At 57.1% G+C, this 16,279-nt stretch overlaps 1 protein-coding gene and 1 long non-coding RNA gene across 2 annotated transcripts; one reads left to right on the top strand and one right to left on the bottom strand.

Annotated features, from left to right (window-relative positions):
- Positions 1-495: 495 nt before the first annotated feature.
- Positions 496-3,143, bottom strand: LOC127485301 (uncharacterized). The gene is made up of 3 exons (XR_011381187.2): positions 2,991-3,143; positions 2,632-2,677; positions 496-1,298 (listed from the first exon to the last, which is right to left on the bottom strand). It is a non-coding gene; the product is annotated as an uncharacterized LOC127485301 (long non-coding RNA).
- A 153-nt stretch (positions 3,144-3,296) lies between these two features.
- Positions 3,297-15,944, top strand: LOC103346890 (golgin subfamily A member 2). Its single transcript, XM_089311035.1, has 16 exons — positions 3,297-3,444; positions 4,763-4,885; positions 5,734-5,883; positions 8,080-8,199; positions 9,251-9,358; positions 9,635-9,678; positions 9,799-9,862; positions 10,518-10,574; positions 10,752-10,817; positions 11,666-11,704; positions 11,811-11,869; positions 12,177-12,435; positions 12,860-12,926; positions 13,280-13,608; positions 13,857-13,970; positions 14,475-15,944. Exons 1-16 carry the CDS (start codon positions 3,358-3,360, stop codon positions 14,730-14,732), a joined length of 1,944 nt encoding a protein of 647 aa, XP_089167161.1. The 5' UTR covers positions 3,297-3,357; the 3' UTR covers positions 14,733-15,944.
- Positions 15,945-16,279: the final 335 nt, after the last annotated feature.

Consider the following 16,279-nt stretch of genomic DNA (forward strand, 5'->3'; position numbering starts at 1 on the left):
AGATAAGAATAGACCCTAGTATGTGTACAGTTTATGTGTGTGTGTGTGTCTTTTTGTGTTTTTACTATTTATAAGTATTTCCCATATTTCACACATTTGCAATATGGCAATATTTCTACAATATCAAGGGTTACATTTATTTTAAAAATATTTTGTCAGTCTACATTGTAAAAGAAAAGTGAACTCTAAATCAATTTTTGGACTTTCTCCTGTTGTTTTTCCCGATGAACTGTCCGGTAATTTTGAATTTACAAGAAAGTAATACATGCATAAGCACTTTGCTTAAGCAGAAATATCATAGAAAATAAGTGTGTGCTACATTTGAGTTTCCTTTTCAGAAAAATTTCTTCCTTAAAACAATCTCATGAAAAATCCCTTGCCAAAGTGTCACTATTTATATGGGCCCTGAAAAAAAATCACATATGATTCCTCTGCTTTCTTTTTCCATCCTTTATCTCTATTTTTATTTTTCAATAATATGATTGTGTAGGTAATGAAAAATTTATCTTCATGCCTAAGTATCTATGTAAAACTTACCTACACAAGTCTTGTGTTTGCCCATAACCTCTATCCATAAACTCCTACAATATAAAGCATATCCTAATGTGAATTCATATTCAAAATCCAATATTCTAACTTGCTGTGTTATACATGCTTGTTCTGGGGCTGGCACAGTAGTGTAGCAGGTAAAGCCACTGTCTGCAGTGCCAGCATTCCATATGGGCACCGGTTTGAGTCCCAGCTGCTCCACTTTTGATCCAGCTCTTTGTTATGGCTTGGTGTGGTGGAATGAGAGGGCCATGCCAAGGTGGCCACTGGCAAGGGAGCATCAGTTACTCAGGAATGGCTTTGAAACCCACCTGGCAACAGGCTGTGATTGAATGGCTTTGGAAACTGCCTGGCAACAGGCTGTGACTGGATGGCTTTGGAAGCTGCTGGCAGGCTGTGATTGGATGGCTTTGGAAACTGCCTGGCAGGCTGTGATTGGATGGGGCATAGACTGCCCCTTGACCATATTGGCTTGTCTTGGCTATATAAGAGGTAGTTTCAACTGAAATAAACAAGTCTGCCGGCTGCTCACCTCAAGCCTGCTTTCACTGGACTCCCGGGGTCTGTGTAGTGACTCCGCGCCTCTTGCCCCCACCACGCTGTTCCTCTCAGAAATGAATCCACTGCAACATTGTTGAGAAATCAACAGCAACAGGCACCCACATCTGCCAGTGGTTCGGATCCTGTCCAGAGAACCCCCAGGCTCAGCCACGGAGGCCCTGGGCAGCTGCACTGAGTCCCGAGGCTGCCTGGGAAGGGAGAGGAGAGAGCCAGCTGGCCCAAGGACAGAAACAGGAAAGAGGGAGTCTGGAGCTGTAGTAGGGAGAGGGAGGGGCCTGGCCCTGAGATCCCAGGGGTGCCCTCCAGTGTGGGTCTGGTGCAGTGGGGCAGATGTGGTCCTGAGGCAGGCAGAGTGGCAGGTACCTACCTTGGCTGACGCTCCTCAGGGACCACTGAGAGGGATTCTGAAAGACAGCTCGGGAGCCTCCCGGAGTTTTGTCTGCCCAGGAAGACTGAGGAAGGCCCACCTGTGGGCTGTGGTTGGGGTGGGGGAGGGCTGGGGGTAGCTGTGACTGCCACTGTGTGGGGGGGCACATAGACATCCTCCCCACATTGGGTGGGCTCAGAAATCCTCACGGGATGGAGGGCGTTGGCACCCACACAGAATCGGGGGTGCTGGCACACTCACGGATTGGAGGCCGCTGGCAACTTCACGGGTCAGGGGGCACGGGCACCCTCACAGGTCGGGGGGCACGGACATTCTCACAGTGTTGGGGGCCCAGGCACACTCACAGGGTCGGGGTGCTGGCATCTTCTCTGGTCGGTGGGCGCTGGCACTCTCACGGGTCGAGGGGCCCAGGCAACCTCAAGAGGTCGGGGGTGCAGCCACCCTCATGGGGTTGGGAGGCGCTGGCACCCTCACGGGGTTGGGAGGCGCTGGCACCCTCACGGGTTGATGTCTACTGCAGCCCCCCGCACGGGGTCGGGGTCCGCAACCATGCTCACGGCTCGGTGGCCTGGACATCCTCACTGGTCGGGGGGCTCAGGCACACTCATGGGGTTGGGGGGCGCAGACTTCCTCACAGGTCGGGGGGCGCAGGCCCCCTCACGGTCCGGGAGGCACAGAAATCCTCACAGGGTCCGGGGGCTCCGGCACATGCACGGAGTCAGGGGGCGCAGGCACCCTCACTGGTTGGGGGCGCAGACATCCGCGCGGATCTGGGAACGCAGGCACACGCACGAGGTCTGGCAGCACAGACTTCCTCACGGGTCCGGGGGTGCAGCCACCATGACGGGGTCGGGAGGTGCTGGCATCCTCACGGGGTCTGGGTCCGTAGCCATGCTCACGGTTCGGGAGCGCAAACATCCTCACGGATAGGGGGGCGCAGGCACACTCATGGGGTTGGGCGGTGCAGGCACACACACGGGTCGGGGGGCACAGACAACCTCACGGGATGGGGTCTGCAACCATCCACACGGGTCGGGGGGCGCAGGCACACGGATGGGTCGGGGGCACAGACTTCCTCACGGGTCGGGGGGCGCAGGCACACGCACAGGGTCGGGGGGGCGCGGGCTACTCACCGTGACCGGAAGGCCCCGCGGCAGCTGCGGCCGGGTCTGCTCAGCCCTGGAGGGAAGCGTGGGAGAGGCTGAGGCCCCGGAGCTGCTCTGAGGGGAAAGGGAGCCCGTGGGGGCGCGGGAGGAGGAGCCGCCGGGAACTGGGCGCGCCCGACTGGATCCAGCTGGGCGGGGACAGACGCGCTTTCGGGATCAGCGTGGGGCCCCTCGAGGAAGGGCTGGGTGTGAGAGGGGCAGTGTATGGAGGACGTGAAAGGGACCCCCGAGGGGATTTCTGAAACAGAACGTCTGGGGCACATCTGGGAGGAGTCAGAAAGGGCTCGTGAACTGATGCAGTGTCCCCTGCTCTGCGCTCCGCCCACCTCCTGAGCCCTGGGTTCCGAAGGCCCCGGTTCGGGGGCGCCTGTGGAGAAAGGGGGTCCAGGGCGCGGGCCGGAGAGCGGCCTCTGGGGTCCGCAGACTAACTAGAGAAAGCTGCGCGCGCACCCAAGGGAAATCGCCCCGCCCCCAGAGTGGGCGGTGACAGCTGCACGCGCAGCTCCCATTTTGACGCCTCGGACCACGCCCTTCTTTGTTTCATCTTTCTCACTGACCAATGGGCTTGAAGTGTGGCGACCACGCCCACCCAGCCCCGCCTAGTTCTGCCCTGAACGGGCGTCTCCTGGCTCAGTCACACATCTGCGCGGTAGCTGCTGGGAGCAATTCGCATTGGTTGCCGGGATCGTGGTGATGTGGCCCCCCCTCCCCCCGACCCCTCCCCGCCCCGCGATGTCGGAGGAAACTCGACAGAGCAAACTGGCTGCGGCCAAGAAAAAGGTAAAACATCGGGTCGCGCCCCCCGGCCCAGCCCACTGCCCGTCTGATTGTCGGTCCGTGGCGGGGTCTGTGCGGCTCCTCAGACACTCGGGTCGAGCCCGAGCGCCCCTTGGCTTCCCCCACCCAAGTCCTCTCAGCCAGCACCACCCCCTCAGCACCCAGCCCCCGCCCTGGCTTGTCGCCCCTGGGTGACTTTGGGCCATTGGCTCCTGGGGCTCCTCGGCCCAGCCTCAGACCTCACCTCTGGCCTCCCGAAGCCGGACCTCCTTGGGGTCTGTGGGCTCAGTCTCCAAGGACTCGGGTCCCTACCCTGTGCCCCACCTCCCCCTGCGCAGAGCGTGGGTAGGGCAGAGTGGGATGTAGTGAGGTCAAATCCCCCTGGGGACTGGCATTACCTCCAGCTCGGGCTTTGATCTCCCGGCCCAGTCCCCTAAGTCCTCACCCCCTTTCGGCTTCCGCCTGCAAGGGGACTGGGGACTTGGGGACCCCCTTCCTCAGCTCGGACACTGACAGTGAGATGTGTCCCGTTCCCGGGGAGCTGGAAGTGTGGGCAGTGTTTCTGGGTGACCGCGGGAAAACTGGTTTGGTTTTCCCCCAGGTTTCTACTCTCCAGAGACTTTGGGGGGTGTGCGAGTTCTCAGGCTCCCATTCAATTTCCCTGACCCTGGGAGCAGAGTGCCCCACACTCAGGCTCTCTGGAGTGACAGCTGTGTGACCGTCTGTGAAACAGACCTTGGGAGACTAAACTTTATAGCCTGAACCCTCCCCAGGGGAGTTTTTGAAGCTGGGTGAGGGCACTGCCACAGAGGAGCGAGGGAGCAGCTTGGTGAGGCCATCCTGTGGCTTGGGACGGAACCTGTCAAGACATCATAATGGGCCCTTGGCTGGAATAATGCCTGGGTTCTACTCTTTCTCCTCGGTGTCCAGGGTTCCTCGGGGTGCCCCTCGAAGTTCTGTGAGGTTCTGATATGGAAGAAAGGACCCAATGTCTTGTTTCCAAACCACACAAAGTACAATTCCTGACCCCATAATGTTTAACCTTCTACCTCTACCTCTGGTTTTGCTCCCAGCAGCTGCTGATTCTTGGCAGAACCCCAGAAGTGAGAGTTGGAAGCTGATTTTAAATTCCATCATTCCCTTTTATTGAAGCCATGTTGTCAGTTCTTCAGAGGTTAACTGATCATTCCAGCCCCTTGAAGGGTTGTCAGTGGCATGAAGTCAGTGGTGGACATGAGAGTTCTTGTGAACACTGTGAAGTAGGATGTGACCGCAGGGGCTTAGGGCATTCCAGAGAATCAACTGCTTTTCCTTTCCACAGTTAAGAGAGTATCAGCGGAAGAACAGGCCTGGTGGTCCTGCAGGAGGAAAAAAGAAGAAAAACCTTAAAAACGGCAGTAGCCCTGAGACAACCACTTCTCGGGGTTGTCACTCAACTGAGGATGTGAGTCTTGGCTGGACAGGCTGCTGGGGGCTCGGGGGCTAAGGGGCAATGGGGGGTGGGGGGTTGGGGATCCAGAGGACAGTGGAAGATGGTGGAAGGGAGTGTTAGCTACTGGTCAAGGATTCTGGGTTTGAATGCTCCCTTTCCCTCTGCTAGGGATATGATGTAAGGCAAACTGTTCAAGCTTTCTGGGCCTCTCTCTCCACATCTGTGAAACAGATAGGGCTGATGTTTTACTCACAAAGTTTGAGAGTTTTTGCTGTTCTCATATTAATCCAGAATACAGGGTCTTGTAACATTCATAGTCGCTGGTATTTGCGACTTCCTCATCCCTGGCCTCAGGAAAAGCCAGGTCAGCAAGAGCAGCCTGGCCATCAGGCTGTCCCCTTAGGAAGCCCCAGGCACTGGGATTCGGCCTTGGCTCTGGGTGACCTCAGAAAAGTCACAGCCTCCCCTGAGCTTCAGTTTCAGGCTGTCAGATATTATTGGATTGGAACAGTGTCTTCTAATTGTTGAGCTGTAGCCTCCCTTGTTCAAGAGAACCCTTCTGCAGAAGTCTGGTTTTAACATGGAGAGTGGGGGTCGTGTCTGGGGGAGGGTCTGAGAGCCGCACTGGTCAGTGACTGCGCTTCATGTGACTCTGGGGCCTGGGGACTTTTCCCTCTGTCTGGTGAGGCAGCAATGGCCAGTCTGAGAGGATGGCCTGGGGGGCCACGGTGTGGATCTCTGCTCTTCCTCAGCCTCCGTTTCCTGACTCCACCTCTTCCTTCCCCGACATCCTCGCCTCTCTCTAAGCCACGTCTCTGTGTCTTCCCCTGCCCTTGTTTTCCCCTTTTCACCGCCTCTAGATGCAGGCCATACTGAAGGTGCTGGTGTCTGACCTTAACCGTTCCGATGGGGTAGCGCTGCCCCATAGGACAAGTGGAAGGGGAGGCAGTGCCGAGACCCCCTCTCTGGCTTGCTGCCTCGCAGGTGTGCATGTCCCTGAGGCTTGTCTCGTTTGGGGGAGCCTCTGCCCCTGGCTTGTTTTATGTTGCTGCCATTAACCCTCGGCCTGCTTATGTCTGCTTCCTCCCCTGCTTGGTTAATTGCATTTTTTCCCTTCCCTCGTGTCTTTTATCATCTTGGAGAGGGTAAGGCACACCTCAAAGATTCGGTAATTTGGGAATAACTTTCAGAGCAGGTCTGTGGGGTTTTGGGCTTTGAATGCCCGGTGCGGTCAGACCAGGAGATATTTGAAAAAATACAAACTCTGTTACATTTTGCCCTCTGGGCAAGTAGACCAGATGGAAGTGAGTGATTTTTCAACTTGATGAATTCCATTTTGGTTTGAGAGTGAGAAGGTAGAATTAAGAGAAAATGAATTGGCTTTATAATCGCAAGGATGGAGGTCAGCTTTTCAGAGGAACTAACCAGCAAGGATGTGAGGCTACCCAGACAGACCAGTGCTAGGACACTCTGCCTGCCCCTCATCTCTTTGACAAATCAGATGGGACGCTCAACCGTATTCACTGGGCCCGTGGACGGCAAAGGCATTGGCTGCACAGTGGTGGAAGTAGAAGAACAAGACAGGAGACACCGTGGGGGTGACAGAGTCCTCTGAGAGGGGCAGGGGAAAGGCGGCAATAGGCCAGCTGCGTGGCTAGGTGAGGGAGGTGGGTTCCGAATGGACTTGCAGCTTGAGGAGGTGGCATTTGAGGCCAGTGTGAAGATTAAAAGTGGGTAATATTCATCCACGTGGTGAGTGGGGGAGGCAGAGGGAGCAAAGAGGTCATAGGCAGCATTGTGAGGTCATAGAACACCTTTCAGGGCTGCAGGGAGCCTGGGTTGGGGGAGGGGCAGGGCACAGGCACATGGGGCTAGGTAGGCCATAACCTGCAGATGATGTTGGCACTTCCTGTCTAACTGCCCCAGGGCCTTCAGCCAAGCCAGTGTAGCAGGGCTGATCCAGAGATGGGCCTGGGGAAAGGGACAGGTGGCTGGTCAACCATCATGGCTGCTCCCACCCAGTTAGGTCTGGCCAGGGGCTGTGACTCACTCTATGGCCTCAGAGGAGACACCAAGTGGCATAGTCTGGGCAGGGCCCAGGCACGGAGAAGTCCTGACAGCTGTGTATATGACTTCTAGGAGCTCAGTGTACTTGAGCCATCACCGTGTCTCCCTAGGTTGGCATGAGCAGGAAGCTGGAGTTAGAGCTGGAGCTAGGCATCAGGCTCGGGCACTCTGAAGCGAGGTGTAGCCTTCTCATCTGGTATCCCGACACCTAGGCTAAGCTCCCACCTTAAGACTTAGAATTGTGAATTGGTTGTTCACAAAATAATCACGATACATAGATTCAATTTTTATTTACTTATTTATGTATTTGAAAAGCAGAGTTACAGAGGAGAGAGAGAGAGAGAGAGAGAGAGAGAGAGAGAGAGAAGTGTTCCATCTGCTGTCCACTCTCCAAAGGGCTGCGCCGGCCGGAGCTAGGCTGATCGGAAGCCAGGAGCCTGGAGCTTCCTCCAGGTCTCCCACATGGGTTCAGGGGCCCAAGGACCTGGGCCGCCATCTGCTCCCTTCACAGTCTATAGCAGAGAGCTGGATCAGAAGAGGAGCAGCCGAGACTTGAACTGGTGCCCATATGGGATGCTGGCACTGCAGGCGGTGGCTTTACCTGCTAAACTACAGCACTGGCCACGGTACCTATATTTAAAATTGCTCAGAGGAGCTGGTGTTGTGGCACAGTGGGTTGAGCTACTTCCTATGATACTGGCATCCATATGAGTGCTTGAGTCCCAGCTGCTCCATTTCTGATCCACTTCCCCGCTAATGTGCCTGAGAAAGCAGCACAAGGTAGCCCAAGTGCTTGGGCCCCTGCACCCACGTGGGAGATCTGATTGGTGTTTCTGACTCTTGGGCTTTGGCTTGGCCTGGCCCAGTCTGGCCCATGGTGCCCGTTTGAGGAGTGAACCAATGGATGGAAGATTCTCTCTGAGTTCCCTTTCTCTCTGTCACTCTGCCTTTCCAATAAATAAAATAAACCTAACAAGTCAAGGAAACTGCTCAGAGAAGTGCTCTCCTCACTCCCCTGTTGTTTCTGTGTCTAAAATAGAGCTCAGTGGGAACTAAGATGCTAAGAGGGACCTGGGTCCATGGCTGGGAGTGCAGCCTCTCTAAAGTCTCATGCCTGGCCCGCTGCTCTTACCTGATAGATGCAGTCACAGACGTTGTCAAGGCAACAGTGGGTTCTGAGGACAACAATCGCTGTGGGCGGTGGGTTCCAGGCCATGGTCACGGTAAAACTGCAGACTCAGCACGCCTCATCCTCATCTGTAGGCTTTGCAGCCTGGACTCTAAGGAGGCAGCCGATTGGGGTTTTCAGAGGCCAGGGCTGAAGGGTCCAGAGAGCAGCCAGCAACTGCCTGCCTCCACTCAGCTCCTCTGGCTACTGTCACTTGTTCAGCCATCTTGGCTGTGTGAGGCCATCTGGCCTGCTGACATGAGGTGGTCTCTAGAGCCAGATGCTTGGACCGAGAGTTAGGCCTGAGCCTGGGAAGAAGCTGGATGGGGCTGGCCGAGGGAGGGGGTCCCGCTGCGGGAGAAGGAGGAGAGGCTTCTCCATGGCTCCAAGTGCTAGATCCCCACATTGTTCCCTAGCAGTTTTTCTGGCAATGAGGCGCCATGACCTCCATGTGCCAAGTCAAAGAGCAGATGTCTTACCTGTGATTTCCTGGCTTCTTTTGGTAGAGTAGGTGTTTCTGGAGCTGCGGGATTGGGCTGAGAGGTATGCCCATGAGGCGGCTGTGGTTGATTTTATCTCCAGAAAGCAGGGAGGGGCTTCTTGGGCAACATTTCTCCTTGGAAAGGCCTGAATCAGAGAAATGCAGCTGATGGTTGAGGCAGAGAGGAGGGCAGGGAGAAAGGGCGGAGAGCAGGAGAGGGCAGCGGCAGAGAGCTACCTGGAGGGAGCCCCGTCACCACCAGCAGCCTCGGCCCAGCAGGGGCCTAGAGTTAGGGTCACTGTGCGGCAGAGACTGGCTTTCTAGAAGAACACTGCCGTGTTCCCTGATGTTGGTGCCCGTTCCTTCTGCCTGCTGTGGCTGCCGGAGGTCAGAGCCCTTGCAGAGGTCCAGGGAGAACCAGGGCCTCGTGTCCACGGAGGTTGTAGCCCCCCCTTCCTTTGAGCTTTGGCCACCTGAAAAGATGCCACGTGTCCCCAAGCCTGGGCAAGCCATTCCCACAACCCCTGTGGTTCCCAGCATGTGTGACTGTCACTCTGACTGCTACAACATCTTCCTACCTGCCCTGCGCCCTTGTGTCCATGGCAGCGAGGCACCTCCTCTCCTGCATGGCCCCCTAACCCCCTGCTCTGTTCCCTGACAGGCGCCCAAAGACCGCGCTGCTCCTGCACCACCCTCTGCTGATGCCACCGTGTTACCTGGAGGTGTAGCGTCCCCTGGCGCTAGTCTAACTAGCATGGCACCAACTCAGGTTTGTGCCTCTGTCCTTGTGCCTGCTACCCCGGTATGCTTGCACCATCTCCCTTCCCAGAGGACTGCGCCTGCTGTGCCTTCTCGTCTCCTTTCTTCCCGCAGCTTGGTTCCCAGTGCCAGGCACCCTTCCCGGCACTGGGGTGGGGGAGGCCAAGACGGGGCTTTCTCTTGAGCTTGTGGCAGTGGCAGGTTGCTGGAAGGAGCTGGGCCCCTGCCACCCCTGGGTGGTTCTTACTGGAAATCAGGTGATCACTGTTTCTTTCTTCTCCCTCAGATCCATGATGCTGACTATGGCCCTGTCCTCATAGATGAGACCAAGTGAGTGTCTTCCTGTGCGGGCAGCAGTCCCTAAGCCATGGGAGTGAGGGCAGGCCACGGCCCAAGGACCTCTTTTGCATCAAGCCCCTGCACCCCTAACCTCTGTGTGTCTGTCCCTAGGACATTGTCCTCCACGGAGAGCCTGCGTCAACCTGCTCAGCAGCTCAATGGTCTTGTCTCCGAGGTACCCCAGACACTGGGACTCAGGAAGGGAGGAGAGAGAGGAAAGGACAGAAATGGAAGCTGGGATTCCTGAGAGATGGGGAGATCCTGGAATAGACTGACCTGCTGGGCCGTGTTGGGCAGGCTGGGTGATGGCTTCTTCTTGGAAGCCATACAGATGAAGGACATGGCCATGAGAACGGTGACAATGTATCTCAGCGCAGGAAGCATAGGGAGAGCATCACTAGGGAAGGGAGGGGGATGGTGATGAGACCCAGGAGAAGCTGGCATAGAGGGTGATTAGAGGAAGAGGCCCAGCTGGGCAGAGGAGTTGCCAGGTGGGGGTGGCGGGGGGAGAAGTAGCCTGAGGGTAGGCATAGAGGGTGATGAGAGGAAGAGGCCCAGCTGGGCAGAGGAGTTGCCAGGTGTGGGGGGGGAGGTAGTCTGAGGGTAGGCATAGAAGGTGATGAGAGGAAGAGGCCAAGCTGGGCAGAGGAGTTGCCAGGTGGAGGTGGGGTGGAGAGGTAGTCTGAGGGTAGGCATAGAGGGTGATGAGAGGAAGAGGCCAAGCTGGGCAGAGGAGTTGCCAGGTGGAGGTGGGGTAGAGAAGTAGTCCAAGGGTAGGGACTTGGCGGTAGAGGACGTAGCGTCTCCATGGGAGCTCTTGTCTGTTCTAGTCAACGTCCTACATCGGTGGAGAGGGCCTCACATCTTCCTACATGAAGGATCTGGAGGTGAGTGGCTCTGCAGGGCCAGCCCCCCCCTTCTCCCACAGCGGGGGCTGAGTGCCCCACTGCCAGCTGAGATAGCCCATGCCCCCCCACCAGCCCTAATGACTGCTCTCTCTACCTCTCCCCCAACCCTCCTGCAACTCCTCCTCTCTGCATGCGCCTCAGAGCCGGTACCAAGAGCTGGCAGTAGCCCTGGACTCCAGCTATCTAACAAACAAACAGCTCAGTAACACCATAGAGGAATTGGTAAGAGCCCAGTGGGGTCCCCTGATTCCATGCTGCCCACCCTGGGCTTCCGCTTCCCCATGGGCTCTGAAGAAAGGGGCTGGGGGCCCCCTGGTGCCGAGGGAGAGTGGGGTGCTGGGTGGGCCAGGTCTCAGCTGGAGGGACCCCAGAGCATGGAGCATGCAGCATGGCTCTCGTCCTGTCACTGCCCTCTCCGCCTCCTCTCTTCTCCAGACACCCCTGCTTGCACCCTGGCCACACTGGCCCTGGGATTGTGGCCTCTCGTTCAGCGCTGGCCACGAGCCTCATGTCCCTGCCCTGACTCAGGCCCTGACTTGAGCTTTGAGTTTGGACAAGCGCCTCTCCACCCTGGGCTTGAGTTTCCCAAGGAGGTTGAAATGGCAGTTGTCAAAGGTCTCTTTTAGCTCTAAGAATCCAAGATTTCCAGGCTCCCTGGGACGTCAACCTTAGGGAGAGAAGGGATCTTACCTGTGCTTTTCATTCCTGTATCCCCGCTGTTAAGAGCAGCCCCAACCCCTATGTAACATGTGCTGAGCCGTCGAACGATGCGCACACCCCTGTAAATCCAAACCTAGTGGAAGGCCCGTCTTTTCTCACATTCCGTTTCTGGAGGCTCACCTTACTGTCCCCTAAGAAGAATCCCGATTCAGACGCGGTTCCACAGCTGTGAGCAAAAACCAGCAAAGACCCACATGCTCTTTCCTTGGGAGCCTCGGGACAGGTCCTGTGCCCATAGGGTCTGAGAACGTGCCCATCCCGCCCTGGCCCCCTGCCCACCCCCTCTTGCTCTGGGAGTGGAGTAGAGGGGACATCCTTAGTCACCTTCCCTTCTTTGACTCTCCCCACAGAAACAACAGAACCAAGAAACTATGGAGCAAGCGGAAAAAGTAATGTGATTTCTGTGTCTGCTCATGGCACGGCTGCTGTGTCTGCACCCCACCCCCTCCCCCTCCAGGGTCCCTGAGATCTGACGTAGCTTTTCTGTGTTTGCAGCACACCAAGGAGTTGACCAAAGAGCGAGATGCTCTGAAACTGCTGTTATACAAGAACAAGTAAGAAGGGGAAGGTGGCGGGAGGAGTTTGGGGGACCTTAGTACAGGTGACGAGGGGAGGGGTGCCAGGGAGCATGAGGAGGAAGTGGCTGTACAGGCTGGGACGTGTGCAGAGCCAAGCTCTGGTCCCAGCTGTGCCACCAGCTCATGCGATGGCCTCAGGCAGCTCAGGTCCTCTCTCTGGCCTGCCACGGGAGTGACCTGATTGTTGGGGACCCCTCCAACACCAAGGTTCTTGGCAGGTGCAGCAAAAGGTGGGTTGGTCACCAAAGTGGTCCACTCTGTTTGCTCATTCCTCTCACTACAGCAAAAACAATGAGGACCTGAAGCAGCAGAACTCTGAGCTCCAAGAGAGGCTTCGAGTCCTCATGACCGAAAAGAAGACCCTGCAGCTGGGCACGGAGGAGCTGCAGAAGAAGCTGGAAATGTCTGAGCTGCTGCTGCAACAAGTAAGAGGCTGCAGCCCACGGAGCCCCAGCCCTAGCCCGCGGGGGCCACCATCCCCAGGGACTGTCAGGGAGGCCCCCAGCCAAGAGATGGAAATTCTGAATCCTTATTCTGGTCCTGCCCTAGAATCCTCCAGAAATTGCTAGAATTCTGCAGAGAGAGTCCCTGCCTGGACCTACACAATCAGAATCTCAGTGATACAGCTTTTCAAAAATGTGTATTTAAGCATCTCGGTTTCCGTTGGAAAGGCAGAGGCAGGCAGACAGAGATGGAGGGAGATCTTCCATCCACTAGTTCATTTTCCAAATGCCTTCAACAGCCAGGGCTGAAGCCAGGAGATTGAAACTCAATCCAGACCTCCTGTGTGGGTGTCGGGATCCCAGGAGGCCGTCCCCTGCTGCTTCCTAAGTTGCACAGTACAGCAAGTGCACCTGCTGAGGCCTGCAGCCAGAGGTGGCTGCGTGTTTGGGTTTTGGGGGCAGCGTCGGTGCAGAGGGAGGCAGTGGCCCCTGCTCATGGCTCTTTTCCCTGTGCTCTGGGCAGCTCTGCACGCTGAGGGAGGAGAAGCGGGAGCTGGAGACCACCGTGGTCGAGCTCAAGAGCCAGATGGGTAAGCAGGGGCAGAGGTGGCCTGGGAGCCGGATGGGTGTCAGGTGCCCCGGCGAGGGGTGTTGTGGCAGAGGGAAGCAGGTCTGTGCCGGTGGATGGCAAGTCTTGTTATCTCTTTGAGCATAGGTGACCTCATCTGTAAATAGGGGTGGTGTACCCACTGTCCACCATGCACGGTCAAGCACTCTGTGTCCTGGCTTGGAAGGGTAATGACCATCTGAATATGGAAAGTTGTTAGCCAAAAAGCCAGCACCGGGGTGGGGGCAAGAAGTTGGCCTGAGGAGCTAAGGACCAAGACAGGAGCTTTTTGAAAACCCAGAGGCCAGGGCCCCTGATGGCTGCTTCCTTTCTCAGCTGAGCCTCCCACCCCAGAGTCCCCAGCTTCCCCCACGGGGCCGTCGGAGGCAGAACAGCAGCTGCAGGCGCAGGCTGAGCAGCTGCAGAAGGAGCTGGAGAGCCTGGCGGGACAGCTGCAGGCCCAGGTGCAGGACAACGCAGGCCTGAGTCGCCTGAACCAGCAGCAGGAACAGCGGCTGCTGCAGCTGGAGCGGGAGGTGGAGCTGTGGGGCAGCCAGGCCGAGGAGCGCAAGCAGAGCGACCGCGTGACCATCAGCCGCGTGCTCCTGCAGAACTGGGAGCTCAAGGAGCAGCTGGCTGAGCTGCAGGATGGCTTCGTGAGACTGGTGCGTTCGGCCTCCCTGGGCAAGGCCTCTGGCACAAAACACTTCCCTCTGGGCCTTCACTCCCCCGCCACCAAAGGGGACGGTGATGACCTAGGCAGGTGCCCTGTGAGCCAGGACCCTGCTCAAATGTCTGTCGGAGGAGAGGGGCTGAGTTTCCAGCCCTCCCGGCACTGTGGGAGGTGGACACCTGGTGCTGGGATCCGGATGCAGCCGCTTTGGGTGGCAACGGATTGCTTCTCTCTGTGCAGAGCAATGACAACATGCGGCTCACCCTCTCGCTGCAGTCAGAGCAGCACATCAAGAACGAGCTGGCCAGGGAACTCGGCCAGCTGCAGGAGAAGCTGGGGGAGCTGAAGGAAACGGTAATGCTCAGCCTGACTGTGAAGGACTGGGCCATGGGGACAAGTCTCTGGGGAGGGCAGTGCTAGGCCCAGGAGGGAGGCCGCTCCAGTCTGGAGTGACAGGTGACCTCCATATCGACTGTCCTGCCTCTCTTAGGGCTGGTAGCCCCGGGATCCTCCCAGGCCTGGACATCATTGTCCCACGAGAGGCGTTTCACCCACCTTAGCTACCCTTTGCTAAGCCTCAGATTCCTGACAAAGGAACTTAGCATTTTTTCCTTACACAGGTGTTGAGGATGAGCTGAGATTGTGCATGTAAAGTATTAGGCACAAGTGTTCCCCTAAAGATGATGCCTTCCCTCTCGTGTGTGGCCTCAAATTAAAGTGATGGGAAAGAAGGGGATGAGGTGTGAGGCTGGGTGCAGGAGACGCAGGGCTCTGCGCCACTCCCCTGCAACCAGTGGAATCAGTTAGCAAGCCACCACCTGCCCTCATGCTCCCCCCACCCGCCTTGGTCTTCCGCAGATGGAGCTGAAGAGCCAGAAGGCTCAGGGTCTGCACCAACAGCGCGACCAGTGCCTGTTCCACCTGCAGCAGCACGTTGCCGCCTACAAACAGCTGCACTCTGAGAAGAAGGCGCTGCACAAGCAGCACCCTACTGTGCAGCAGCTCAGGAAGCAGCCACAGGAGATGCAGAACCCCTGGGAGCGCCCAGGCTTGGGCACCAACCACTGCATCCCCTTCTTCTACCAGGCTGACGAGCATGACGAAATTATCGTCTAAACACCAGATGCCGTCAGCCCGGAGAGCCCCAACCCCATCCTTGCCACTGCACCCCTGCTAGCCACCCTATCCCCTGCCGTTCCTTCCCAGTTCCCTTCCCTCCTTAGCCAGAACCCCTGATGGGGAGAGAAAGGCCTCTTTAGGCTGCCTCTCTGGAGGACCCCGGGGGCTCCTGGGGCCTCCTCATTTCCAGCTCCATCTTTAGAGGCCATGACCAACACAGGCAGCATTTGTGTGGCCCCCAGAACAGCCAAGAACAGGGGATGCTCAACCACTTGGGCAAGTCAGCCAGGCAGTTTTCATCGCCCCTCTTGGGGCTAAGTGTCAGCCTGGCCGGCATAATCTGGCCAGGAACATCACATGGGGGCATCAGCAGGCATGGACATGAGGGCATCAGGCGAGGAGGGCATCTGATTGAGGGTCATTGCTGGGCGGGGGCACCCAGGCAAGGGCATCGCTGGGCAGGGGTCACTTCCGGGGCAGGGGCATCATCATGGGCAAGGGTCACTTCCAGGCCAGGGGCATCATGGGTAAGGGTCACTTCTGGGCCAGGGCATCATGGGTAAGGGTATATGGGCGAGGAGGGCACAATAGGATGAGGGTCCTCTCTGGGCTCCTGGTCCCAAATTGCAGGGTGGCCTGGGCAAGCTGAGGCTAATGGGAGGCCGGGTGCTTACCACAGGTGGCGCTCATGGTAGGCCAGGCGTGGTCCAGCTCTTTACTCCGTGCCTGTGCCCCCAGGCAGGCCAGCTGGGAGGCACGGTCAACAGCCCTCAAAGGGTAGGCTGGAGCAGGCGATGCAGGGGCGCCTGTCCCCTTACTAAGAGAGGCACACCAGCCAGGCAGGGCCGAGGCAGGCTAGGCAGGCATTCAGGGGACTCCCTTTTCTTTGGAGGCACTTTGGGGCAGGGCAGTAGGCAGCATTCTGTCAGGCCCTAGGACAGTTGGGGCTAACTCTAGGCCTGATGAGGGGAAGAGGCTGCCTCCAGTGGGCCTCCCCACCCCCACCCCCACGTACATATTGTACTTGTGTATATTTTGTATATGCTGGGGGTAGGGCCTCCCCTGTATCATAGCTGAGGCTGGAGCTCGCAAATGAGGAGGAGGTCATAATAATTATTTGGGGCTGGGAAACTTGGCCCAGGAAAGAGGCAGAGATAGGGTTGTGGCACCATGGTGATGTGGCTCCTGTTATTATCTTGAAATAAAGAGATAGAGCCATACTGCTTGGCCCATGTGTAGCAGCTTTGTCACAGGGCCCAGGGTTTACTTTGCTGCGGGTGGGCACTGCACAGGGCAGCAGGGCCTGCCAGCAGTGGGCAGCCTCTGTGCTGTGCTGAGCGTTCAGTGGGGTGAAGAGGCCTCTTCCAGGCTGGTCTCCTTACACTGCAACTCCAGGGGCACTGCCACGTGTGTGTGTGTGTGTGTGTGTGTGTATTTATGAGTATTTATATTTATAGAACAGGGCAGGAGTAGGACCGCAGAGGGGCACAAATTTTCACCAAGGTCATGCCTGGAGGTGTGAGCTCACCAGACAACAGAAAGTC

The sequence above is a fragment of the Oryctolagus cuniculus genome, chromosome 12, assembly GCF_051225735.1.
Source record: "Oryctolagus cuniculus isolate XC-2025 breed Fujian yellow rabbit chromosome 12, ASM5122573v1, whole genome shotgun sequence".
In the NCBI taxonomy this organism is placed as follows: Eukaryota; Metazoa; Chordata; class Mammalia; order Lagomorpha; family Leporidae; genus Oryctolagus; species Oryctolagus cuniculus.